Here is a 27,243-nt window from a genome sequence, read left to right as displayed (position 1 = left end):
GGTGTGTGACGAGGATGAACAAAGTGGGTGGAGGTTAATGCCACAGTGAGGGGCGGATGGTGGCCAGTTGACAACACATGCCCCCATCAAAAGGGTGATTGCTACTCAGCTCTGACTCACGGTCACCAAAAAGGATGTGGGGCGAGTGTGGCCAGATCATCTAGTTCTTCAAAAGAAAATAGAAATCTAAACATTTGTTTTGGTAAAGACATCTGAATTTCAAGTGCTTTTTTAAAAGAAGCAAAAAGAGGCCGGGCGTGGTGGCTCATGTCTGTAATCCCAGTACTTTGGGAGGCTGAGGCTGGCAGATCACTTGAGGTTGGGAGTTCGAGACCAGCCTGGCCAACATGGAGAAAGCCCATCTCTACTGAAAATACAAAAGAATTAGCTGGGCATGGTGGCAGGTGCCTGCAATCCTAGCTACTCGGGAGGCTGAGGAGTGAGAATCACTTGAACCAGGAGGCGGAGGTTGCAGTGAGCTGTGATCATACTACTGCACTCCAGCCTGGGTGATAGGGCAAGACGCTGCCTATAAAAAAAGAAAAAACAAAACAAAACAAAACTGGGTGGATGAAACAAAAAACATCCCCAAGCCAGGTCCAGCCTGCGGGTCACCAGTTTGCAGCCTTTGGGTGGAAAGCCAGATTGGACTGCAGCAGGCTAGTACTCAAGGAGAGGGCATGGCAGGGAGAGGAGACAGCAGCAGAAAGGCCTGAGCTGGGATAGTCGAAGAGCTGTGAGTGGCTTGCTATGGCTGAAACGTAGTTTGAGTGTGACCACAAAACATGGCAGACTGTGACCACATTGCAAGGGTCTCGGAGGCTTGGTAAAAGGGTTCTCTTCCCCAGGGATGTGGCACAGTGTCCGATCCCTGTGCCTTTCCTCATACAGTGTCCTCCCCGCTTTCTCTGCACGTCTACGTTCTGACTGTAGCGCCACTTTTTCCAGTCTCCCTGGTCCCCCTCCCACCCACCATCAAGATGGGATCTCTTGCTCCTGGGGAGCACCTACTGCACTTCGCTTTCATTCATTCATTTTTTAAAATTTATTATTTATTTATTTATTTGCTTATTTATTTTGAGATGAAGTCTTACTCTGTTGCCCAGGCTGGAGTGCAACGGCACGATCTTGGCTCACTGCAACTTCCGCCTCCCAGGTTCAAGCGATTCTCCTGCCTCAGCCTCCCAAGTACCTGGGATTACATGCATGCGCCACCACGCCCAGCTCAGTTTTGTATTTTTAGTAGAGACGGGATTTTGCCATGTTGGCCAGGCTGGTATCTAACTCCCGACCTCAGATGATCTGCCTACCTTGGCCTCCCAAAGTTCTGGGATTATAGGTGTGAGCCACCATGCCCAGCCTCATTCATTCATTTATGTGTTCATTTACTCAGCAAATATTAGAGTGCCTGCTCTGTGTTGTGGGGGTTGGAGGTGGGGGACTGAGGACACAGAAGTCAGCCCAAGGGACACAGTGGGAGCCCACACAGAGTCCTATCTTCAGGGGACTCCGAGTCCAGCAGGGGGGAGGTGGGTTACATGATCACACAGCACATGTTAAGTTATAACTTCAGCGGGTTCTGGGAGGAGAAGTGCTGAGGCAGGAGCTGGGTAAGGCCAGAAGGGCTTCCCAGAGGAAGGGACAAGGTCCGAGCTCTGAGGGTGCATCTGAGTTATCCTAAAGGCACTGGAAGCATTGGACAACTCAGCTTTACTCCGGGAGGCAACGTGCTAATGCGTGCCCTTGGAAAGCATTACTGTCTCAAAGGGGCTGGAGGGGGCTGTTGTGGCCATCTGGTGAGACAGGACAGGGACTGGACCACAGGACGGGATTGGAGTGTGACCATGTAGATGTGGAGAGACTTGGGGAGAGTCCAGAGACTCAGAGGAGGCATGAAAACCATGGCGTGTCCTTCTTCAACTCCCCTCTGAGAGAGAAGCTCTGGATGTCGGAGATGGTTTCCTTGCTGGGTGACCCAATTCAGCAAAAAAGAAGTGTGACCTGATGGTTGGGATCAGACTGCCCAAAATCGAGCCTCCAAGACTTGACTTCTTAGCTGTGTGATCTGTAAAATGATGACAGCAACAGCAGTACCGCTCAGGGTTGCCCTGAGGTCTCGGTGAATGATCTCTGAACTGCGGAACACATGGTACCCACTCACTAAGCGAGAGCCAGCCTTCACGAAAGAGTATTTACATGTTAACAATGTCATTCACATGTCAGCATGTAACCGCCAGTGGGTTCATTTTGCCACTACCCAGATAGAGCCAATGTATCAAGACGGGAATTGCAATAGAAAAAGAGTTTAATTCACGCAGAGCCAGCTGAATGGGAGATGGGAGTTTTATTATTACTCAAATCAGTCTCCCTGATTACTGATTTGATTATGCAAACCCTGGGGTTTTTAAAGGATAATTTGGTGGGCAGGGGGTCAGGGAGTGGGGAGTGCTGACTGGTTGGGTTGGAGATGAAATCATAGGGGATCAAAGCTGTCCTTTTGCACTGAGTTGGTTCCTGTGTGGGGGCCACAGGACCGGATGAGCCAGTTTATCAATCTGGTGAATCCCAGCTGATCTATCGATTGCAGGGTCTGAAAAGTCCCTCAAACACCAATCTTAGATTTTATAATACCAGTGTTACCCATAGGAGAAACTGGGAAGTTTAGGAATCTTTTGGGCTCTGGCTGTGTGACTCCTGAGCATAAGTTAACTTCTAATCTTGTGGCTCATTTGCTAGTTTTACAAAGGCGGTCTGGTCCCTAGGCAAGAAGGAGGTTTGTTTCAGGAATGGACTGTTATCATCTTTGTTTCAAAGTTAAACTATAAACTAGTTCCTCCCAAAGTTATCTATGCCCAGGAACGAACAAGGGCAGCTTGGAGGTGAGAAGTAAGATGGAGTCGGTTAGGTCAGATCTCTTTCACTGCCATAACTTTCTCATTGTTACCATTTTTCCAAAAGTGATTTCAATCAGAGCAGTGCCCCAAACATTGTTTGTTTTTGTTAAAAATTTGAAGGATATTTATTTTAGAAAACAAAAAGGACATCAAAATAGCCATCACGCAAAACTCTGAAGTGTCTTAGACCTCCTTACTCTTACTGTACAGCATTATGTTGAGTTTGAATTAATTAGGGGGCATGGGGCATCCTCGTCACCTCAGGATTTGTGGTGGCTTTAAAAGTCTCCAGAGGGGCCTGGCAGCAGTTCCCAGGGATGTGTGCCATTGTCTGGGACAGAGCAAGTCGAGTTCATTGAGCTACAGCCTATGGTCCAGGGACCTGACTTGGCTGGAGGCTGGACGTGTCCTACTTCTCTTAGCAAATGGACAGAGGTCAGGGAAAGGTTGACCCGGGGTCGGGGCTGGAGGAGGTTGCAGGGAAGCCTGTGGAAGCCACTCTCGCAGGGAGTCCGGGGAGAGCCCCAGGCCCTGAGTCTGGGTGTCCTCAGTGGGGCTTGGGCATCCACACCTCTAGAGGGCAGTGGGGCTCCACCAAGAGTCCCTTCCCGTGTCTTCCCAGAGGCCAGAAAGTGCTGCTCAGCTTAGAACCGGCCTCCCTGCTCAGCATAAAGGGAAATTTCTGCCCACAGGTTGCCTTGGCTGGGTGCAGAGGATGGATCTTTCCACATCCAGTTGTTTTTGTGGGGGAAATCTTATTAGGAAGGAAAATATTTAGTGTCAGTAGCATGTGAACGTTTCCAAGCACGGAAGCCCGACAGCTGTACCTACTTAGGGGGGACCTGGGGGCTCCGGGCCACACAGAGGCCATCTCCCACCAGCCTGGCCAGGGGGAAGTCAGACTTCTGGGTTCCTAATGTTCACATGGAGAAAACGTGCATTTCCACTGAAGTGTTCTTGGCCAGACTCAGGCTTTTAGATTCCCCAAAACAAATCTCCTCAACGGTTGGCCCCTGCCTGCTCCTACACTGAGTTCTTGCTTTGCAAAGAGAAAAGTCCCTAGATGAATTTTGGTCCAGAGATCAAAGCCTCATAGGCTGTACCCACTAAGGGCCACAGAATCCCTGTTGGGGGCAAGGTTAGGGGATACAAGCACATCCACTTTGGGTGCACACAGACCTGGGTTCAAATCATCATTCTGCCATTGCACAGCTGCAGGGTCACCAGCTTGCGCCCTCCAGCTCATCTGAGAAATGAGGAGAGTCCCACCTTGCCCGGTGGCTGTGGGGCTCGGGGACAGAAATCCTGGAACCAGTATATCTAGCACAGCACCAGGCATATCACAGCCCCTGCCAGGAGCACCACAAGCCACACCCTCCCTGCACCCACCTCTCCTGCCCTGAGCGGCTGCTACTTTTTCCTGTGGCATGCATTGCTGAATTCTTCTGTGCTTGTGGTTTATATAGTCTGTCCTTCCTGCTGGGACACAAGCTCCACTGCTGTGTCCAAAACACCCTGTTCTAGGCACAAGGTCTGCATCAAAAAATACCTGTTGGGTGCATCAATGAATGCTTTAGAGCTCATCTTACAGTTCTCTGGGCCTCAGTTTCCCCAGCTGTGCAATGTGGATGATGGCATTAGAGGTGTCAAATGTGGCTTCGGATAGATTGTGTGAGCAAATGTGCAAGAGCACCCAGCCCAGGCAAGCAACAGATGCAAATGCACCTTCCCAATCAGATTTTGAGGTTGTCTTGGGCTTTACAATGGAGTCAGGAGAATCGCCATCCTCTGGCCCCCAAGTGCAGCTCAGAGGGATGGGTCACTGGTCAGCCATTGATACAGACTCATCCAACAAGGCCTGCAGGTTCTCTGCACAGGCGCCCTCATGTTGGATCCTCCCAGGGGCCGGGCAGGGAAGATTGAGGCCAGGAAAAACCCCAAGCCTCAGAGAGGTGGGGTCACTGGGTAAGGCTATCTTGGCTGTTCCTCTCCATAAAGCAGCCAGAGGCTGTGAAACTCCAAGGCAAGAGGTGGCCCATGGGTGACAGATGGGGAAACTGAAGGCCAAAGAAGTGTGAGTGCACCGGAGAAAGAGGGTGTCTTAGTGGGAAGAATGTGGGCTCTGGGATCAAGGAGACCTGCCTTCCAGCCTGGCTCAGCCACTCACGGTGCAGCCCCGGGGAAGCCACATCACCTCTCATTTCCTAATCAGTGAAATGGAGATAACAAGAGCCCTTGCTCTGCAGAGTGCTGGGAACGGCTCCTGCAGCGGCTGGCACCCACTTGATAAGCAGTTAGGAAAGAACAGATGTTACTCTTTGTATGAGTTCTCTCTTGTTGCCATAACAAATTACCACAAAGGGCTTAAAGCAACACAAATTTAACATCTTACAGTTCCGGAGGGCAGAGGTCCTAAAATCAAAATATTGGCAGGGCTGCCTTCCTTCTGGAGGCTCTAGGGGAGATTCTGTTTCCTGCCTTTTCCAGCTCCTGGGGCCATCTCTCTTCCTTGGATCTCATCACTCCGATCTCTCTGTCCCTCATTACATCTCTAACTGTCCTGCCTCGGTTCCATAGGAACCCTTGTGATTCCATTAGGTCTACCTGGATAATCCACGATAATCTCCCTATCTCAGAGTTCTTAACATCATCACATGTGCAAAATCCCTTTTGCCTTATGAGGTAACATATTCACAGGTTTTGGGGATTAGGGCAGGGACCTCTTTGGGGCTATAATTCAGCCAACCACACTGTTCTTATGCTGCCTCCCATCCTGGCCCTGCTCCACTGCTCCTCCAGCAGGCGCTCTCTCTCTCTCTCTCTCACTCTGGCCTTGACACCAAAGGAGTGATTTAGTTCTAATTTGGGGTTCTGGTTGGATGAATTGCAGGAGAAAGCTTGTGTCTCCTCAATCTTCCCCCATTGCCCCCGGACCATACAGGTTGTAGTCAACGGACTTGTCAGAAGGCAGGCAGCAGCCAAGAATTCCAGACAAAGCTGCTTGGGAAATGTCCCCATTCATTCATCAAATATCAGAGCACCTACCACATGCCTGGCACTCCTGGTCACTGTAGGCACAACTGTGGACTGGGCAGACTTGACTCTGTTCTCAAGGAACTGACCTTCTCAGAAGAAGACCGTAGGGAGAGTGATCCTATCATAGGCACTAAACCAAAACAAGACCGCAGGTATGGCGAGGGAGGGTGGCAGAGCAGGTACATTAGCTAGCGTGGCCACGGATGGTCTCTTTGAGGAGGTGGAACAAGACCCAAAGAGCCATGCAGGGGATGGGGGAAACACGTTCCAGGCAGAGGGCTTGGCAAGTGCCAAGGCCCTGAGACAGGAACAAGTTTAGCTTCTTCAAGAAACAGCAAGATGGCAGCATGGCTGGAGGGATGAGGTGATCTGAGAGTAGCTGGGGGCCAGATCATAGCAGGAGTCTGGCTTTTATTCTGAGTGAGACCAGGGCCTATGGTGGGCTTTAGCAAAAGGTGCTATCATCTGGTTCATATTGAAAAGGATCCGTCTGGCTTCTGTGAAGGGAACAGATGATAGCAGGCCAGAAACCAGAAACCCAGAAGGAGGCTACACAGGCAAAGGAGTAAATTGAGGAGAGTTTTAATGGATTATTCACAAAAGCACAGGAGAGAAGGGAAACGTAATACAAGATGAATCCCCCAGAGCTGTCAGCATTGGGGCACCTCTGCCGCCCCAAGGCCCGAAGAGGTTAAGGAAGACAGCAGTTCCTGGGACCGGGGGAATGGCACCCCATGGAGAGGGCCACATGGAGAGACAGTGGCCTTTGTTGAGGGACATATCCAGTCCACCGCATGAACACCCAACCTTCCATCTCTTGCTGGCACCTCCTATTGAAGGAACCCTCTGGAAGCCAGAGGTGCCCCGCGGAGGCTGGGCTTATGGTCTGCCTCCCAGGCCCAGAGAGCTGAGGGTGAATCTGGAGGGCAAATGGAAGACACTGGAACAAGCTCCCTGCCCAGCTCCCTGAACGCAGGGCAGCTGACACTGTAGCCTCTGTGCCTGCAGTCACCATGCTGTCTAGCTTTAGAACTGGGATCCTTGAAAAAAAATTAGGGCTGCTGCTCCACGGCAGCCCTGTGCAGAACACACCAGGAGCGAGAGGGAGAGACACGGAAGAACATATTCCCCCGCCCCTGCTCTGCCCCCCATTAGGCTGTTCTCCCACTGCTATAAAGAAATACCTGACCCTGGGTAATTTACAAAGAAAAGAAGTTTAATTGGCTGACAGTTCCACAGGCTGTGCAGGAAGCATAGCGGCTTCTGCTTCTGGGGAGGCCTCAGGAAACATACAATCGTGGTGGAAGGCTAAGGGGAAGCCGGTACATCGCATGGGCGGAGCAGCAGGAGCAAGAGAAGGGCGGGGAAGTGCTACACACTTTTCAATGACCAGATCTCACGAGAACTCACTCTCACGAGAACAGCACCAGTGGATCCACCCGCGTGATCCAATCACCTCCCACCAGGCCCCACCTCCAACACTGGGGATTACAATTTAACGTGAGATCTGGACAGGGACAAGGATCCAAACCATATAATTCCCCCCAACTCCATCTTTACAGAGGGGAGAAGGGCCGGGGAGGGATGAGAGGGGCAGGAGCGGCACTGAATGGCTTGCAGCAGGTGAGGGCGTCACACCTGTAGTGGCTTTGTTCCAAGTGTAAGTAATGATGTGTTGTTACTTTAAGACCTTTCTTGGTAATAGATGTGTGGTTACAGATTTCAAGTAGTACAAATGGATATGGAACGAAAAGCTCCTCTTGTCCCCTCCCCCGTGCCCTAGACTCCCAGTTCTGTTTCCTGGAGACCATTAGTAATTCTGAAATGTCTTTCAGAAAAAGCACATGTGTGTGTGTATGCAGTATGTATGTATTTGCAGATGTGTGTGTATGTAGCATGTGCATATGTAGTATGTGTGTTTGCATTGTGGATGTGTGTGTATGCAGTATGTGTGTATGCAGTGTGAATTTATGTCACTGTGTGTGTATGAGTTTATATCATTGTGTATGTGTGTGTGTGTGTATGTGTGGTCATCCCACAAATGGGATGCACAGGTCTGCACTTTGCTTTTTCCCTTGCCAGCCACTGTTCCAGGCACTGGGGTGAAACATAGCAGTGAGCAAGACAAACTGTCTTTTTTTGTTTCATTTTTGTATTTTTTGTAGAGATGAGGTCTTGCTATGTTGCCCAGGCTGGTCTCAAACTTCTGGGCTCAAGCAATCCACCTACCTCGGTCTCCCAAAGTGCTGGGATTCCAGGCATGAGCCACGGCTCCACAGCTCCCCGCCAAGACAAACCATGTAGATAACAGGTTAGACAGAGGGAAGGCCCATGAGGAAGGATGAGGCCAGGAGACACAACAGAGCAACAAAGGAGCTGACTCTAAACAGAACCTGAGGAAACGGGGCGGGGGGGGCGGTTTCCTCACTGTACTGGGTTGAATCGTGGCCCCCACAAAACATGTGTTCTTGTGCTGGACCCTGGTACCTGTGATCGTGGTTCTACTTGAAAGAAAGGCCTCTGCAGATGCCACTACATGAAGGGTCTTGGCATGAAACCATCCTGGATAAACCAGGTGGGTCCTAAATCCAAAACCAAGTATCCTTATAAGAAGAGGAGGCCACATGAAGATGGAGGCAGAGACTGGAGTGATGCAGCCACAGCCAGGGAACACCAGGAACCCCCAGAAGCTGGGAGTGGCCGGGAAGGGTCCTCCCCACGGCCTTGAGAGGCAGCACGGTCCTGCAGCACTTGTATTCAGAATTCTGGCCTCAAGAATTATGTGAGGATAAATTTCTGTTGTTCAAAGTCACGCAGTTTATGGCAATCTATTAGGCGGCCCTAGGAAATTAACGCAGACACCTATTCTGTTCCAAAGCTGCGTTGGATCCTCCCACGGGCGTCCGCCAGGCGTCAGGTCACCAGGGCTGTGAGGATGGGTGTTCTGATAGTTGATATTTTTTTTGCTACTTCAGTAGACCAGCCCTGAGTATCTTTGTGTGTCTTTGGGTGCATCGGGAGAGTTTCTAGAGGATAAACTCCAGGCGTTCCCCTGCTGAATCATACAAGACCTTGGGTTGAGTCTGGGCGCTGCAATTTTAGCCTCAAGGAAGAGGGACCATTGGCTGAAGCCAGGGAAAGGAGGTAGCATGGGTGTCCTGAAAACCAAGAGCAAGGGGACAGTTTCAAGAAGCAGAGATAACACCTCAGAGCCAAATGCTACCGGGAAGTCCAGGCAGAGACGAAATGAGAAGAGTCCATTTGATTCGATGACAAGGGAGGGCGCTGGTGGTTTGGCAGTGAGGTGGGTGCAGAAGTCCCAGCACAGTGGCTGGGGAGTGAGTGAGCGGGAGCAGGGGATGAGAGGCGGCAGCAGCTCCTTCTTAACCCTTGGCTGGGAGGTGTGGGGAAAGCCAGGCTGGTGGCTGGAGGCAGACGTGGGTTCGATGGATGATTTTTTTCTATTTTTATTTCTGGTTGATTTAGACAAGAGACACCCAGCATGTTTGAACCTTGATGGTTGGGAGCTGGGAGAGGAGGAGGGTGAAGATAAAGGAAAGGGATTAACCAAGGTGTTCACGTGGGCAGGGACGGCTCCTCTCGAATCCTTGGGGGGAATGGGGGGTGGTGGAGGTGGAATGGAAGGTGGGACAGCTCTTCCTCACCAGATGAAGGGCCCAGCTGAGGGGACTCTGTGATGTGGAGCCCTCTGATGGGGCCTGTGTGCGGCAGATGCGTGAGCACCAGCTCTGGGCGGCCCAGGGGTAGGCCAGGCCAGGTCACTGGTGGCTCTAAAAGCTACATGAAAATGGTCATTACAGAGCTTTAAACCTAATTGTAATGGGGGCCGACTGGAGCCTCAGAACCATCATCTGGCAGCTACGTGGAGAATGGGCCGGGGAGGTATGGAAACCAGTTAGGAGGTGGACATGCTGGTCCATGTGGCTGAGAGGCTGCCACATGCCTGTTACATGCGGAGTTTATCAGGCGCCCATCTGCTTTGTGGAGACACTGGTAGAAATGCCTATTATAACACAGATACAGAAAATTCTGAGAGGTGGTGTGTTTTGAGATAAAAATCACAAGCAGCCCGGCGCAGTGGCTTACACCTATAATCCTAGCACTTTGGGAGGCTGAGGTGGGCGGATCGCCTAAGACCAAGAGCTTGAGACCAGCCTGGAAAACATAGGGAGACCTTCATCTCTATGAAAAATTAAAACATTAGCCAGGTGCAGCGATGTGTGCCTGTGGTCCCAGCTACTCGGGAGGCTGAGGCAGGAGGATTGCTTGAGGCCAGGAGGTCAAGGCCGCAGTGAGCCTTCATCGTGTCACTGGACTCCAGCCTGGGTGACAGAGTGAGGCCCTGTCTCAAAAAACTCACAAGCTCTAGGAGACAAAATCAACTTGAACCTTGACCCTCCCCCCCACCCCCGACAGACTGTGTAGCCTCAGCCTGGTTATGTGACCTCTCTGTATATGTTAGTTCTTCATTGCTCTATAACGAATGACCTCAAAATGCAGCAGCTTAAAGCAACACATTTTCATTATCTGACAGCCTCTATGGGCCTGGAATCTGGGTTCAGCTTATCCGGGCCCCTGGGCTCAGGGTTTCTCCCAGGCTGCAGTCAGGAGTCAGCGGGGGCCATGGTCATCCCAAGGCTCTGCTGGGGCAGGATCCACTTCCAAGCAAGATCCACAGTTGTGGGCAGGATTCAGTTCCTCGTGGGCTGGGACTGAAGGCCTCAGTTCCCCACTGTCTGTGACCAGGAGCTGCCCTGGGTTCTTGCCACGCAGACACTGCCGCTGGCCTCGTCAGAGGGAGCAAATGAGAAGACTCCGAGAGAGAGAGAGCGCCAGCAAGATGGAAGTCATTACCTCTCGTAATCTAAGAAGCGAGTCACTAGGTCCAGCCCACACTCAGAGGTAGGGGATCACACAAGGGTGTGGCTACCAGGAGTCCAAGCTACTTGGAAGGCTGAGGTGGGAGGAATACTTGATCCCAAAAGGCAGAGGTCACAGTGAGCTGTCATTGTTCCACTGCCCTCCAGCCTGGGTGACAGAGTGAAACCCTGTCTCAAAAAAAAAAAACCAAAAACAACAACAACAAAAAAACCCCACCAGTACCTAGTGATAATAAAAATCAGAGCAATTGTTGAAATACGGTTTTAAAATTCTCTAGATAGTGCAATCCCTGAGTGTCAGCACCAGGTGGATCATTCCTACCACCCCCTCCCCACATCGGGATGCCACCAAGATGCCGCTGAAGGACATTTACCAACAGATGCCCTCAGGCCTTCAGAGATTGGGTTGGACATCTTAGTCCATTTGTGTTGCTAAAAAGGAATACCTCAGGCTGGCAATTTAGAAAGAGAAGAGGTTGATTTGGCTCATGGTTCTGACGGTTGGAAAATTCAAGATGGGGCCTGTGCCTCTGGCGAGGGCCTCAGGCTGCTTCCACTCGTGGTGGAAGAGGCAGGGGAGCTCATGTGTGCAGGTCACCTGGCGAGAGAGGAAGCCGGAGAGGGGAGGTGCCAGGCTCCTTTTAACAGCCAGCGCTCATGGGAACAGATGAAGTGAGAAGTCACTTACCCCCAGCCCCCACCAGGGAGGGCATTCATCTACTCATGAGGGATCCACCCCATAACCCAAACGCCTCCGTTAAGCCCCAGCTCCAACACCGGGGATGGAATTTCAACATGAGATGTGGTGCTTGTGAGGGGAGGGCGATCAGATAAACCAAACTATAGCAGCGTCTGTTTGGGTCCAAGTAACCATGGAGAATACAGTGGGCCTGATTTTAGGATGGGAGCTGAGGCAGTGTCTCTGCTGACATCTGCAGCTGTTACATCTAATGGAAGAGATGTCAGGTGGAAGCAACAGCTGGACAAAGGCCCTGAGATGCAGGCAGTGTGGCGTGTTTGGGAAACAGAGATCAAGGGGCTGGAGCAGAGGGCAAGATGGGAGAGTACTGGGAGGTGAGGTAGGAAGGGAGGTGGGCAGTGGAAAGCTTTGGTGGCCATTTAAGGAAGGTCTTTGGCTTTCACACTGAGGGTCTTGAGCAAAGGAGGGGCCTGATCTAAGATTAGCAGGATCAGTCCATGATGAGGACAGGCAGAAGGGGAAAGGCACGGAGACCAGCCAAGAGACTACTGCATCGGTCCTAGCAGGAGGTGGCGCTGAAACAAACACCAGACTCAGAACGGTGCCAGGCTGAGATGGGGCCAGTTTCGGGATAAAACTGAAAGAGGGAACTGACGGGATTTCCTGACAGATCGGAGATGGGCGTCAGAGAAGGAAGAGGGCCAAGCATGGTGCTGGGCTTCTAGCCTGAGTGACCAGGGTGAAGGTGTTCCATGAAATAAAATAAACGCTGGGCTGGAACGGCTCTAGGGAGGAGAAATGAGTTCAGGTTGAAAAGAGTTGAAAAAGAGTTCAGGTTGAAACATGATCAGCTCCAGGTTTCTTCAAGGCCTTTCTCCCTCCCTCTGCACCCTGCTGGCATGTCCCCTTCACGCGGATGGAGACTTTGCTTAGTCTGTGTTCTTCACTGATGTGGTCCATGAGCCTTAAACAATGTATTTGTCTGTTTTCTGTTGCTTATAACAGAATACCTGAAGCTGGGCATTTTGAAAGGGAATTTCTTTCTAGTTGTAGAGACTGAGAAGTCCCAGGCCGAGGGCCACATCTGATGAGCACCTTCTTGCTCACGGAGACTCTGCAGCGTCCCCTGGTGGCACAGGACATCGCATGGGGAGGGGCTGAGTGTGCTAATGTGCTGTGCTCAGGGCTTTTTGTAAAGCCACCAGTTTCCTTCCCATGATAACCCATTCACCCATTAATCCATGAATGGATTCATCCATTCACAAGGGTAGAGTCCTCAGGACCCAGAGTCGCCACTTAAAGGCACCACCTCTGAACACTGCCACATTAGCCTGGCAGGCAGGATAAGGGCCCCCTAACGATGTCCATGTTCTATGCCCATCACCTGTGGACGTGTTACCTTCTACAGCAAAAGCGATTTTGCAGGTGCGATTGCTAATCACCAGTGAGAAAGGAAGAGTGCCCTGGGTTACCCAGGTTTGCCCCATTTAATCACAGGAGTCCTTAGAGGCAAAAGAAAGAGATGTGAGAGTTTGTTAGAGAAAGGCGTGAGGCTGGGCGTGGAATCGGAGTGATGGGATGGCTGGCCCAGCAGATGAGGGCTGAGTGCTGCGGAATGCTGTCAGCCATGTTTATTCCCAAAGAAGCTGGAAAGGATGAGGAAACCTCCCCTGGAGCCCCCAGAAGGAGTGCAGCCCTGCTGACACCAGGATGTTAGCCCCGTGGGACCTACTTTGGACCTTGGACCTCTAGCACTGTGAGGTGATGAATTTGTGTTGCTTTACGTCACTAAGTTTGTGCTAATTGTCGCAGAGGCCTGCAAGGAGACAGGACTCAGGAGCGGTGGGTTTCAGCTAGGAAGAAAACACGCGGGCCTTGGGGGAAGGAAGACTGAGGATGTGGGGGTTTATGGTGGGCAGTGAGGTGCAGAGGGATGAGCAGCAGCATTTCATGGGCCTGTGGGGCAGAAAGTGGGGTCTGAGCCTCATGGGGGTCAGAGTGAGAGACGCAGGGGATGAGATGAGAGTGACATGAACAGGAATAAATGGCAAAAAACGACTCATCCTGGAGGGGAGGCCGTGAGCCCTGAGAGATGGAAGTCATGGGACCTGGGACCCCCCACTGCCCGACTCTCCGAGGAGCCCTGGACCTAGTCTGGGCAGTGCTGGTCTTGGGAACTGGGGGTGTCCGCAGGGCAGAGTTTAGGAAAGCCTGCCCTCACACCTTCAGATCCTGGAGCCCAGCTCAGGGGCCGAGGGCTGTGTCGAAGACCCCAACAGCGCACAGAGGGTGCCCTGGCTTATTTGCACCACGGGGAGGATAAATGAGAATGTGGGCTCCTGAACCGCACGACTGCAGGTGTATCTGGGGAGGACCAGATGGAGAGGCGCCCAGCCGGAGCACGTTAGCACCGTCCAACATAGCAAGCTGCAGGCGCTGGCCGCACCTCGCTCCGCTGCAAACAATCCATTATTCACCTTGTCAAACAGACTCCCCCCGAGAAGCCGGTTTCAGATTTGGCTTGTAAACGGCAGCTGGCTGGCTGGCCCTTCTCTTACCTGTCCCCAAGGAGCTGTTGAGCCACAGCAGTGAGCATTTTACAAGCAGGAGGGCCACAGGTGACTGCAGGCTGCCAGAAAGCAGATAACTGGCCTGGCAGGCTCCAGGATTCTAGGGAATCATGGTCTTTATGGCTTTCTGCAACAAAGGGAACTGGCTCTTTCTAGAAGACAGGCTGGAATACACTGCTGTGTAATTAGAGATGAATAAACCGAGCCATATGGGACAGAAGGAAAGTCTCCCTTGAGTCAGTTGTTTGGTTTATAAAATGTGTTAAATATTAGGAAATGATTAATTTTCCATGCATTCCAGATGAGCCCATTGTTCTCCATGCACAGGAAAGGCATGTTTGCTCATTTCACACCCGGTTCCTGGGGGCCTACCATACCGCATGCCAGGCTGTAGAGAGATAGCATTGAGCAAATCAAGACAATTGTCGCCGCCATGGAATTTACAGGGGCAAGAGACAGCAAACATGCCCACAGTCATCCAAACGCCAGGCTGAGTGCATGTGGGGGCGGGGCATGGGGTAGGTCCCGCATGACAGTGGTCACTGAAGTCCTCTGAGGACAAGAATTTAATTGGAAAGTTGAAGCATGAGGAAGAGCCAGTCCATGAAACTCAGAGGTCAAAGTGTTTCAAGTTTTAGGAGGAGAGAGAGGTGGGGAATGGTGTGGTCTGGGCAAGGAACAGAAAAGAGGCCTGGAGGCTGGAGAACTTGTGGCCAAGGAAGATGGCTGAGCCTCTTGCCTGGAATTTGGATCATCCTGAATGCAAAGGGAAGCCGTGGAGGGCTTTAAATAGGGCTGTGATAGGATCTGAGGCTGCTTTAAGCTCGATCTGGCTGCTGTGTGGATGGGGAGGTCGGGAGTACACCAGCGAAGGGCTGTTGTGTCATCCAGGTAGATGAGGGTGTTCTGGTGAGCATGAGGCATAGAGGTGGGAGGATTTCAGAAGGGGCCCAGCGGGATTTGCTGGTATGTGGGCAATGGGAACAGTGAGAGATCTGGGGTTATTCCCAGGGTTTTGACTAAGCGACTGTAGATAGATGGTGTTGCCATAAACTGATGAGTAAGAGGGGTGTGTGTTGGGAGAGGGAGGAAGAGGAGACTGGGAATCAGGAAATTTGGGGGCATGTTGAACTCAAAATGCCTCCTGGCTACCAAAGAGAAGAAGGCACATGGTGGGGGAGGTGACACGGGAGTCTGGCGCGTGTGTATGTGAAGGTGTAAATACAACCCTCTCCACAGTTGTCCTGTGAATGCTTTTTTCTCGTGGTATTAAGGGCAGAGGGTTCTAAATCAAATATCCTCTGGCAGTTTGCACAGCAGCAGAAACTGTTGGCAATGTGTTTTCAAGGAGTTTTGTCAGTATTTCATAGAAGGATGAGGTGTCCCCATTTCAACAAAAAATTTAGGGATCACTGATGTAAAAAGCATAGCCCCTGGGAATCAGAGTGAATCGTCACTGTACTTCCTATCCAGCACAGTGTTTCAGAGCTTGAAGTTTTTAGTAAATCAGGGATTCCTAGAGAGCCTGGGACAGGGCAGATAGACAGCAGGGGGTTTTGTTTCTTTGATAACTCCTCATCGGACCATTTACAAGGCTCAACTTCTGAATTTTACCAAGAGGGCAGGGCAAGAGGTGGTTTGAGAGTGAGAAGCCCTTTTTGGAGAAAGTTTGGTCTGACCTCGTCCACCTTCGTACCACAAAACGTCATGAGGTTTATAGCAAGCGCGTCCTTTATACCCCATCACAGCTACTGGGGATCCGCAGACAAAAGAAATGACTTCACTTTCATTTCGTAAAGACCCTTGTGGCTCTGTGCCACTGTGCTCAGCATTATTTTATACTCAACCTACCAGGAACCCAGTTTCCTTCTAATGTATGAACGTGAAGAGGCTGAGCAGGAGTCAGCATTTGTTTTCTCCTGTCAATCTTACCACTTCTTACACTCCAACTTGGCACGAAACGACTGTTCTGTTTCTGCTCCTTCGTGCGAAACTACACCATGCTGTTGGATACAGCAAGGAACATGTTCAGATTTGCAAACTCCTGGCAAAGTGACTCCAAGATGCTCCAATACAAACTTCCTTGTCATCTCAGGTTTTGAAAATTGGATAAACTCAAGTTTCTGGCTTTAATGATCTATTTAGAAAAATTAAAATCCCATAGAGCTCTAAATGTTTCCTTCCAGATATTAGTCAAATGAGGTCTCAAGGTGAGCTCAAGGCTCCACGATAAGCCTTAGGTGAATCTGAAATCTGTTTGTTAAATGATGGGACAGTCGATCGATAGCTAATATTGATTAAGTATGCAGTACCTGTGAGGTGGGGACTAGAGTCCTCATTTTACATCTGGGGAAACTGAGGCACAGGCCAAATTTGTGTTTAAGCGTGGCTTAAATATAAATGGACAACACAGACTTTGTTTTGTGTTTTTTTTTTCTTTTTTAAAAATGACTGTATAGTTTTAGCCTTGTCCTCTGCTTAAGTGATTTTGACTTTCGATTCAGGAGAAGTGGTGTAAGGTTTTCGGAAAGTGAGTTAAAGCAAAACAGTTGGCCGCAATCGTCTTAGTGGGGCACAGTTGCCTCTTAGGTGTAGCCCTGGGCAGGTGTTTTTTGTGGGGCTCCTGTCTGCCTAAGCAACTTGAGCCATTCCTAAATCAGCACCATTCTGGTGATCTAGTCTCACACCATCCCACAGAACTCACAATGAAAATACTGCACCAGCCATCAGAGCAATCTGCTCACCAGGGTGCTCCTCTGGAAGCTGGCCTGGACCCTGTAGGTGCAGGTTCTACAGCTCTTTGGGGCATCTGAAGGGGAGAAATGGGAGCCAGCTGGTCCCAGCTAACGGAGGGAGACTAAGGATAGTTCAAGATAGGTACTTCCAGCAGCCAGGACCCATGCAGGTCCCTGTCTGAGCCTGGGACACCTGCCCATTTGGTAGTGCTGGTTACAGGCACTGGAATAGCAGGGGGGCGGGGCTAGAAAATTCCCAGCAAGACAATCCAAGTGCGGGGCTATGATGGGGTGGCGTGGGTCCCTAAAGCACAGGGCCTGGGGCAGATATCCCATTTCCCTGGGGTGAAAGGGTGGGAGGAGGTTCGAACCCTATGAAGACTTTAAAAAGAGCAGCTACTTCCAAACCTTCTAGGTGCTTTAGCTACAGGATGGCAAAAGCTGTTTTGAGGAGGAACTTGGCTAGAAGGTTCTAGTACTTGTTTGTGGATTCGAAGGTATAAGGTGCATTTTTTTTTTTTCTTTAACCTTGATATTTTGCAAGATGCTCAAATAAAAATGGTAGCTTTTGCCTTCCAAGTGGCTGGTTTGGCCCAGTTGACTGAATGCTTCGGGACCCTTGGAAAGCTGGTCTAAGGTGGGCATCATAAATCTCCTTTATGAATATGCTACCTCAAAAGTAGTCTAGAGGCACAGATTACAGCAGAGCTGTGCTAGAGAGAATCAAATTCAGGTTGACCATGTGGCTTTGTCACCTCCGACAAGTGGCTTCTAAGCCTGAGTCACAAGCACAGCGTGACCGTACCTACCTCCTAGGGCTGAGACGAGGAGTAAACGCACACACGTATGTGCACACACAAAATGTTCCTTGCCGAGGGAGCCCGAAATGTAAAGGGGATATTTGAGTAGCCTCTCCGGAAAAGAAAGATCCACCAAAGTAGCTGTTGCTTCCAACTGTTTTATTGCTAAACTATCATGATACAAGTCGTATAAAAATACTTTACATATAGGAAAAATAAACTACATTAAACTGGAGATTAAAAACATTTGCATAGGAATGTGATGTATTCAAACGCCTTTAACAGGATTGTCTAAACCTAAGCCTGCCAGCACCACCGTGTTGGAGAGACCTTTGCTTGTCGGAGAACTGTACTGGTTTTCTCTCCTCTGAGGGCTGTAGAGGCCATAGTGGGTGAGTGAGGTTCTTTGACAAGATGTCCAGGATGCTAAGCTTGTTCCAACAGCCATAGCCTCGGTCTGCTCAGGCCAATCAGAATGCTGTGAGCACCTGCTCTAATGGAAACAACATCATTTGCATCCATTCCATTCAAAGCTTGAACTCAGCAGGGAGTTGATTCTAGTCAGCCAACAGCTGCATAAAGGCAGAATGTTAATTAACCCTTTCACTTCCAGCTCTCAGGACCCTGATGGCTCGGGAGAAACTCTCTGTTACCAACCACCAGAAAAGTTTGTTTTTAAACAGACTGAATTAAACAGTGATGTTGGCTGTAAGTCAAGGCACTCACAAAAGCTGAGGGAAATGGATGTTTATGATCACAATTTTTATATGATGCTGCTTTTTCTTAAGCATTTAATTGGAATGCAGGAAAATACTTGCTATGCAACTGGCTGTTTTGGTTCCATGAAACGTAATGCCCTAGCCTTGAGCCTAGGAGACCCAAGGTTAAGATGCGCTGGGTCACCGAGCACCTTGCCTCCAGGAAACGAGTTCAGGAAAGGTTAGCCCAGCTTGTCAAGAACGTCACAACTCCATCCATGCCTCTTGTAAACTTGAAACGAAAACATTCTTTCATTTCTGAGCAATAGAAAGCACTTGGAAAGTTTTTTGTTTTTTGTTTTTTGTTTTTTTTTTGACATGATAAATTCAGTTTCACCATAGTCCAGAGTGAGAATTAGAACATATCAACTCCTGATCTGCCTAAATGTGACAGCCTCTGCCCAAGACTGGCTCACTGAGGCGTCCTGGCTACTGGATGTAAACAAAAAATGCAATATCAGTGCCTCCCAGTTATTTGAAGGAATCAATTCATCCTTGGTTATGTGTATGCTGGAAAACTGTGGATGTCCTTTGGATAAAGCATACAGGAGTTATCTACCAGGATTTAGTTTTGGTCCCCTCTGTAAATATTAGCCTGAACGTAGGGTTCTGTGAACATGAATTCTTTTCAAATTCCATTACAATGCAGGCAGGGTTTTGGTGTCAATTTTTTAAAATCAAAACCACCTACTAGATTACTTATTTGGGGGGATCTAGACACTTGATGATTCTCAGTGACCAGATCCAGGCTCAGGGCTGAAGTCAGCATAATTCTTGAGCAAGAAAAAGGTGGTTCCTTCTTCCATGAAGCCATTCCTTCTCCTGAGATGCTGTCTTCTAGGTAGGTGACCAATAGGCTCTGAGTGGGAGTTTTATTATATGGATTTTTTTGTTTCCTGGAATAATTAACAAATGTTTCAAGAATACATCATTTATCTTAAGAAAAAAAATCAACCTATGTGTAAAAAGAGACATTTAAAAAGATTTCTGACCATTTATAAATATAAATCTAATTCCAACAGGGGTGTAATATTTTGAGGGCAGGTAAAAAGCATAAAAATACAGGTAAGAAAATAAAATTTAATAACATACTAATTAATCTGGATTGCTATACATATTATCAAGCAGCAGCATTTTTTTTTACAATACAGGAAGACTTGCAAACTTTGGAAATATACTACATTCAGCAACATGGTAGACCTGTCAGAGTGCTACATATTTACATTAACTTAGATGTAGCAAGTGCAAACCTTCACTTAACTGAGATCCTTCTAACACACCTGCAACACGCCCATCTTTACCATTTATACATCCCTACTTTCTCATTCTCTTAGAGGATCTTATTGCCTCTTCCCATACTGGAAATATTTCATGAGCCATCCTTCTTGGCAAAATTTCCTCCTAGCATTTGTAACTGACAAAACTTCCTTGATAGCTGTCAGTTCCTAATACACTTTCTCTTGCCTGTTTATGTCTCAAATCTAATGCTTTTGTTTCTCTTTCCTTTGCTATTTGGTACAGTTGTTTATGAAAGTGCTTCCTATAATATCCAGCTAAGATGTCTTAGAAAAACAGAGGGGTTTATTTGTGTGTGTATTACACACACACACACACATGCGTACAGGAGGTTGAGCTACCAGGAGGTCCTTTTTGCTAACATAGTTAGAAAACTGACGGAAAATGCATTAGTCCTTTTTCACCCTGTGGACAAGGAAGCTGAGCTACTTTGCTACAATAGCAGGAAGGCACTTGGGTAAAACATTCAGATAACTGAGGAAAGCTCAAATTCCCTCATGTATAAAAAATGGCTCCTAGCCAGGTCAAGGGAGAACAAATCACTCACCACACACTCCTAGCTTTTCCCCAGTGAAGTCAATATTGCTGGAGAGAAAAATTCATATTGCCGGAGAGAGAATTCTCTAGGTGAAGCTGCTAGTATAAGGAACTTATTTTGTTCGTGAGGAAGTATTTAGCATCCCAGAAGTTCTACGGTGGGGGTCAACCTCTTACTGGCATTCTGTTTGTTTAAAAGAGAATTTTCCTAAACTCTGAGCTTAGGGGTGGGTGAGGGAAAGGTTGTCCATTGTTAGGGAAAAATAAATGCTAGGTATTGACCAATAGGTTGCATACAAGTGCACAGGCCCGAATCTGAGCATTTTGTCTTCTATCTGGAGTACCAACCACACCTGGCCCCGCTCCCAGGAAGCTTTTGCCTCTGGGTAACCTTGACGGCAGAGCCAGGACTTACAAAGCCCACAGTGGGCACTGAGTGGCCAGGACTATCTTCTGAGGCCTTCTGCCTACAGACTGGACTGAGAAAACACTGTAAGTACAGTCTGAGTGCTAAGAATATTTTCACTTTGTTGTGGATTATTGAGGAAACAACTGAATGGCTTAAAAATGAATCCCCCCGCCCGTCCTGGGGTATCTGCAGCAAATGCCAACAGAAACACACCTGCCAAGAACTAGAAGGGTTTTGTTTGTAAAAATCACAAAAATCGCACCCACAGAGGAAGACTAGGGGAGACTCTGGGTGCGCTCAGTGGAAACAGTTGGGAGGAAGGAAATCCTATGTAACATACAACTGGTCTGAACAGAGCTCATTCAAACTAAAGGATGCATTCGAGTAGACTTCTTCGTGTTAGAATTCTAGTGCGAATAGGTCTTCAGGGGCAGAAAGGGTCTTTAAATACGTTCAGGTCAAATTAACCAGTGAAGCTGGGAAGCGCATCCTGAGCTCGACTGTCCCACTTTGAATTTAGGATAGAGGGAATTCAGCCCTTTTCCTCTATCTTGGTAGACGACACCCACTTCCAGAAGCACTTGGGCTGTTTTACTTAACAAAAGTACCCGCACTTCTTTTCTTGGTTGCTTTAGCCCTTCTGCTATTCCTCAATTAAATGCACATGCTTGAGATTCTCCACTGCTTTACCGAAACGCACTCTGGCTGCTAGGAAGCAAGCAAGCCGGAACCTTGCAAAGCATCCAGGTTGTACAGATGCAGCAGACAGGTGCTTGCTCTCTGCAGCCTGGGCCAGCCCCCCAAGTCTATGGAAATTGTGTTAGCAGGACTGCGTGCTGCAGGGGTTAAAGAACAGCTCGCCAAAAGAGCTCCAGTGCTAGGTGCCCTGGCCAGCTTTTTAAAGCAGAAAAAAAAAAATAATAATAAACGCATATACATGTCATAACTTAACGCCAAGAAGTCTTAACAGGTGATCTTGTCCGGGCAAGACAGTTTGGTTTTGGAATAAGAATTCAAAAATAAAGCTTTAGCCGTGGCCCAGTTGTGGCATGGACTGGGCGAGCTCTAAGGACTGACAGTTCAGTTTCTATTGGGTTTCTTCAGCCTGTAAGCTGGGCTCTTGGATCACATTCCTTTGGTTGCTCTGAGAACTCCTTTCCTTCAAAAGGTACAGGAGCTGTATCTGTGACCTGGAAAAATGAACGCAAGGGCTGGGGTTTAATCACAGCGCCCACATCTTCTGTCCCCCGCCCATCCCCCCAAGCTCCAGTCACTCTGTTCTCAGGCGCGTTCCAGTGTCCTGTCTTTTGGTCAGCAGGCGCTTAATATTTGGATGGAACACCATTAAGATCAACCAGGATGCTCTCTGGGATTTAAAACATAAACCAAAAAGAAGAGTTCTCTCTGGTGTTTAGAGGGAGGTGGCGAGCTCCTTAAGCGAGAGTCCGCTTAGTGCCCATACATTGATCCGCGTGTGGACTCCAGGCTGGGAGATGAACGTGAAAGGAGACAGAAGGTGAGGGGCTGTGGAGGGCTCCGAGGGGTCAGATACAGAAGGTGTCTTGCTATAATGGCTTCTTTTACGTCTGATTTCTGGCAGGAGGTCCTGAAAACTCCTTCCTGATAATTTCATTAACTACAAAAGAAAAGAGGAGGGGGAGAGAGAGAGAATGGCGCGAGTGAGAGGGCACCAAGAACATGCATCAGGTTCGCTTTCTAGACCCTCTATCGGGCTATTTGTTTTTCGCTTTCTAGAACCTCTATCAGGCTATTTATTTTTGAGACAAGGTCTTGCTCTGTCACCCAGGCTGGAGTGCAATGGCATGATCGTGGCTCCTAGCAGCCTCAGCCTCCTGAGTAGCTGGGACTACAGGTACACGCCACCACACCTGGCTACCTTTTTAAATTTTTAGTAGAGACAGGGTCTCACTCTGTTGCCCAGGCTGGTCTCGAACTCCTGAGCTCAGGCGATCCTCCCACCGGAGCCTCCCAAAGTATTGGGATTACAGGCATGAACCGCTCTGCCCATCTCTATTTATTTACATACTTTTTTTTTTGTTCCTTGTGATTGTATATTTGACAATTTTTAATACAAGGAATGCTTTCCTACATCATATTTTTTTCAGACAATATTTTGTGCTAAAGATCTATTAGTGAAAATTGCTCAAATGGTAACTTTTTCAAATCTTTGTGGCAGAAATGGATTTGAGCCATAGGGCATGTTTGAAGTAACTTTCTCCTCTTCTGCATTTGATGTCATGTGCTTGAGGCTTTCTATTGTGGACCAAACTACTCCCACTATTTCCACATCCAGAAAATGCCTATTAAGTCTGATGAAACATGGTTCTTTCTTGATCCATAAAACTTACAGTTCTCAAAAGAGGAACCCTTACAAAGAGCAAGTGAGGGCCCCCCAGAGACTGGCCATCAACAGAAACATAGTTTCCATTTCAGCACAACCAAGTGAAGGATCATGTGCCAGTTCTGGAAAGTTTGGTCACCCCCCTCCCCAGAAGTATGCGTGGAGTTCCTAGCAGGGAACCAAGAGCAGTACCAGTCACTGGCATCAAGAAGCAAGCTACCTTCTCCCGCCTTGGCTACTGGGTGAGATCTTAGGATAGTGGATCCTGCAAATAGGTTCCCTGAAACATTCTTGGAAAGAAGAAGGTGCTATTGGTGACAGCTCCTCCGTGAGGCATGCTCCCTGAGGTATGCCTACACCTTCAGTTTTGCAGGCAGACCATATTGACTAGTTGTGGGGTGGAAGGGATGAGGATGTAAACCCCTTTGGGAGTCCCATCAAAGGCAGGTTCATTTTCCATTTCCTGGTTCTGACACTGAATTCTTCCCACACCTCCTCCTACTTCCTTTTCTCACCTTAGGCTTAAGTTACATTGTCACTGAGGGTTAAATGTTCAGAGTTGCCCAAAGTCTCTTCATGGTCAAAGCTGGGCCCTCCTAGGTTCAGGGTGCTTTTCCCGGGAAAACCCCTGCCCAGATGGTCTGCAACCTCCATAACAGTGAGAGGCGGGGGAATGCAAAGAGCTGAATGAACCGGGTTTGATTCTCAGCTCCTCCTCTGGCTGTATGACGTTACCTCTCCGTGCCTCAATTTGCTCAACTGTAAAGTGGGAATCATAGCACATATCTTTTCAGGCTGTTGTTAAGGATGCTAACCATTCACATACGTGATAGCGCCCAGCACAGTGCCTGGTGTTCAGTGGCTAGTGGCTGGGATGGTCAGTAAAATCCCTACGCTTCATGTTAGACTCTGAATTCTGTGCTTTGCAACCATCGGCTTTGTTTTGTGCCAGAACGTCAGGCATGCCACAAGCATGGGCATGAGAGGTCAGGTTCTAGAGGCAGCCAGGGTTAGAATTCCACCTCTGCCACTTCCTTGCTTGGTGAACCTTGCCTTGGTGATATAACCACTCTGTGCCTCAGTTTCCTCATCTGTAAATTGCATCTAAAAATATTACCTCCCAGGTTGCTGAGGTGCTTGGATGAGATAATGCAAGTAAAGCTCACAGTGCCCAGTGTACAGCCAGTGTTGGTTTGTAGACCAGTATATCCGTATTAGATAGGTATTCGAAATACATACATTATGTATAACCTTTCCAACATGTGGAAATGGATTCACTAATAGGAATGTAGAGGACAAATTCATATATTTAGCTAACCAGCACTAGTTGGGCACCTACTGTGTACCTGGTAACAGCTGACTCCCAGGGGCCCTAAACCAGAAGCTGCATAAGGACTGTCAGCCCGGACCCTCAGTGCTTCCTGCAGGGGTGACGAGCTGACCATGCTGTACAGGACTCTCATGTAGCGAAAGCTGAATGCCCGGGGCAGGTGGGGTCGGGGCAGCTTCATGTGAAGCTTTTCAAAGCCCAGATTCCAAAGGGCTTCCTGTTTTCTCAACCTAGGAAGTGAGAGGAGTGGATCCTTAATGAAAACTTTCCACAGCCTCAGCTTTCTAAAAATAGCTGCTAGGCAGAGACACTGGCACCAAAGCCCTCTGGAAGGGCTGTTTCCCTTCTCAGAACACAGGGCTAGGGCAGGGGACGGGAAGTAGGGAAACTTTCAAGCAGACAGAAGCGTGTTTCCCTCCCCTTGGATGGAAATGGTCCTGCTTTCTGGGAGCTACTTTCAGGTAGAAGTGAAGAGTTGCATCTGGAAAATCCAGTAACCCTATGCACTTAGACCTTCTTGCTATTTGGGGGTGGTGAGGGGGCCCTGAGTTCAACTCCCGCCCAAACCTCTCTGGGTAGGAACCGCCTCTTTCTGCAATCTCGGCGCCTGCTCCCCTGACTACCAACAAGGAGAAAGTTCTAGAACAGAAATGCCTGCTAGGTGGTGGTGACAGAGTACAGCCACATTGGGCTTTAAGTTCTGAGAGAGGGTCTCGTCTCAACCACTTCATGCAGCATCCACAGGGAGGCCCCACATTTGCAGACTCGAGTACCAGGGTGCAGGGGAACCCCAGTGCCCTTTCACCATGCCATTTCTCCTGGTCTCTGTCTGTCCCCGACTCAGCCCTGTTCTCTCCTCTTGTGTCACCTTCCTCACGCTGCTCCTCTGGGTAGCATCATGCTTTCCCCAGTCTAATGCTTTTCCTTCTCACATCACCCAAGGCTCAGTCTCCTTGGCAAAGCCCCCCTTGGTGGCCACCCTCAGCCCAGTCGCACTCCCGTCTCCTCACTATCCCCTGCTGCGTTGATGCTCTCCTTCCCCTCATATCCCTTAGATGGTGCTTTGGTGCATGGGAAGTACTCAACATGTATTTATGAACAGAACACAGCAGCTTAGAAAGGGATTGGGAAACTTCAGGTCACAGCCAGGACTGGCCTCCCCAAGTCGGCCTCTGAGGTTTGGGTGCTGAGCCACTCCTGTATCATTGCCATCAGCACTTTAGACCTCCAATAATCTACCCTAGGCCAGCAACTGTGCCTCTCCTCCTACCTGTTCCCAAATGGGGCCAGGTGCAGTGCTTGCCCCTGTCCAATGCTGCCCCTTGCTGGAAGCTGCCCCACATTCCAGCCATAGTGCCCTCACTCCCTCCAAAAGCAAGTACTGAATTTTCAAGTAGCCCTACTCATGCATGGCACCATGCAGACAGCAGGTGCTTAATGCTTGCATTAGCCCACCCCAAGGACCCTGCACCATCAGCCTAGGTCCCTTAGTTTAAGGAAGCTGATTTTCCTTTTTCGATTGACAAATGGGTTGCTGATCTGTTACTTGTTTGGAGTCTTTCTCTCTACAAAAGAATACCAGCCATTCACATCTCCTGAGAGCTGTGTGCCAGGGACTATTATTTAATTCTCACACTGCTCCTAGTAATATCATTATCCCCATTTTATAGATAGGGAAATAGAGACAAGCAGACCAACACTCTAGCAGGTGACGGGGGACTGGGATTTGAACTCAGGGCCCGTTTAATTAACTTGTACAGTATTGATCCTCTTTCTTTTGGGGATCCCAGAATCCTCTGTGTCATTTGCGTGTAGTCAGGGGAAGGCTCCAGTAGACTCTGCCTAGCCAGCAGAGAGAGGCCGTGTGATGAAGGCAAGTGCTCTGCTGGAGAAAGCGTCCCTCTCTCAGAACAGAATTGAGGCCGGCAGCTGTGAGTCTGCCACGGTGCTCTCGACCTCTGATCATCCTTACAGAGAGGTGTCCTGCTGAAAAGGCTGATGGAGAATGATCTCAGGGTGACTACTAAGCCTGAAACTGGAGAGGAAAAAGTGAACTGATCTTAAGTACATAAAAATTACGCACAAAACATAGTGTAACATTTTCAGTATATATGACAAAGTCATTTATAAACAGGTGTTTCCACTCAGTAAGAAGGACATTAGTATTCTAATAAAAATGGCTGCAGACATAAAAAGATGATATACCAGGGGTCCACAAACTTTCCTGGAAAGAGCCAGACAATATTTTCAGCTTTGTGGGCTCTTTCTCACTCACTAAGCACTGCCAGTGTAGCATAAAAGCTGCCATAGACAGTAAGCAAATGGGCATAGATGTGTTCCAGTAAAACTTCATTTGCCAAAACAGGCTGGGGGCCAGGATTGACCCAAGCACTGTAGTTTGTCAGCTCCTAGTATATATATGCTAATGGCAAAAAAGAAAAAGCAGGGTGTTCTCTTTGCCTGCTTTTTGAGGGTGGCCATCTGGGGAAGCCAGTGCCTCTGACTGGATTTCTAAAAGCTAAGTTAGATCCCATTCTGCCCTAGGAGTTTTCTGTTTTGCTAAAAGGCCCAGGCCCAGGCACCTGCATCTACTTTCTCCTCCCTTCCTTTGCCAGAGCTCAGAGGTTCCCAGACTTCAGTTTGCAGCAGGATGGCTGCTCAGGATTACATGTGGAAAACAACACAGATGTATGAATACTTCAGGTGCAATTTAAAGGACTTTCAAGGGTGAATTTCACTCTAGGCCCTTTCCCTTTGACTGCTGACTTTGGAACTGAATCCCCTGAGAAAGCAGCAACAGGAAGGAGCGGATAGGTTGGGTCCTGCTTCTCGCTCAAACCTCAAGCATGTTTTCTAAAATCTGGTGAGACCACGTGAGTGCCCACGAGAGCCTGGGCCCGGCCACAAAGCCATGG

The 27,243-nt window shown here is 49.0% G+C and overlaps 1 protein-coding gene and 1 long non-coding RNA gene across 5 annotated transcripts in view; one reads left to right on the top strand and one right to left on the bottom strand.

Moving 5' to 3' along the window:
• Window positions 1–27,243, top strand: part of LOC139358429 (uncharacterized) — a 41,948-nt gene that overhangs the window by 2,592 nt on the left and 12,113 nt on the right. The gene's annotated exons all lie outside the window — the stretch shown is intronic.
• The window catches only part of LOC105470668 (nuclear factor of activated T cells 2), a 177,158-nt gene continuing 167,693 nt past the window's right edge, over window positions 17,779–27,243 (bottom strand). For all 4 annotated transcript variants that reach the window (XM_011722849.3, XM_011722850.3, XM_011722848.2 and 1 more), the window contains one exon: window positions 17,779–22,272. In XM_011722849.3, the coding sequence (XP_011721151.2) occupies window positions 22,217–22,272 (56 nt within the window). In that variant the 3' untranslated portion in view covers window positions 17,779–22,216. The remainder of the gene's footprint in view (window positions 22,273–27,243) is intronic.

The sequence above is a fragment of the Macaca nemestrina genome, chromosome 15 (assembly GCF_043159975.1).
Source record: "Macaca nemestrina isolate mMacNem1 chromosome 15, mMacNem.hap1, whole genome shotgun sequence".
Classification (NCBI taxonomy): Eukaryota; Metazoa; Chordata; class Mammalia; order Primates; family Cercopithecidae; genus Macaca; species Macaca nemestrina.
Note: the sequence above shows the minus strand (reverse complement) of the source record. Positions and strands in the feature narration are given on the sequence as shown.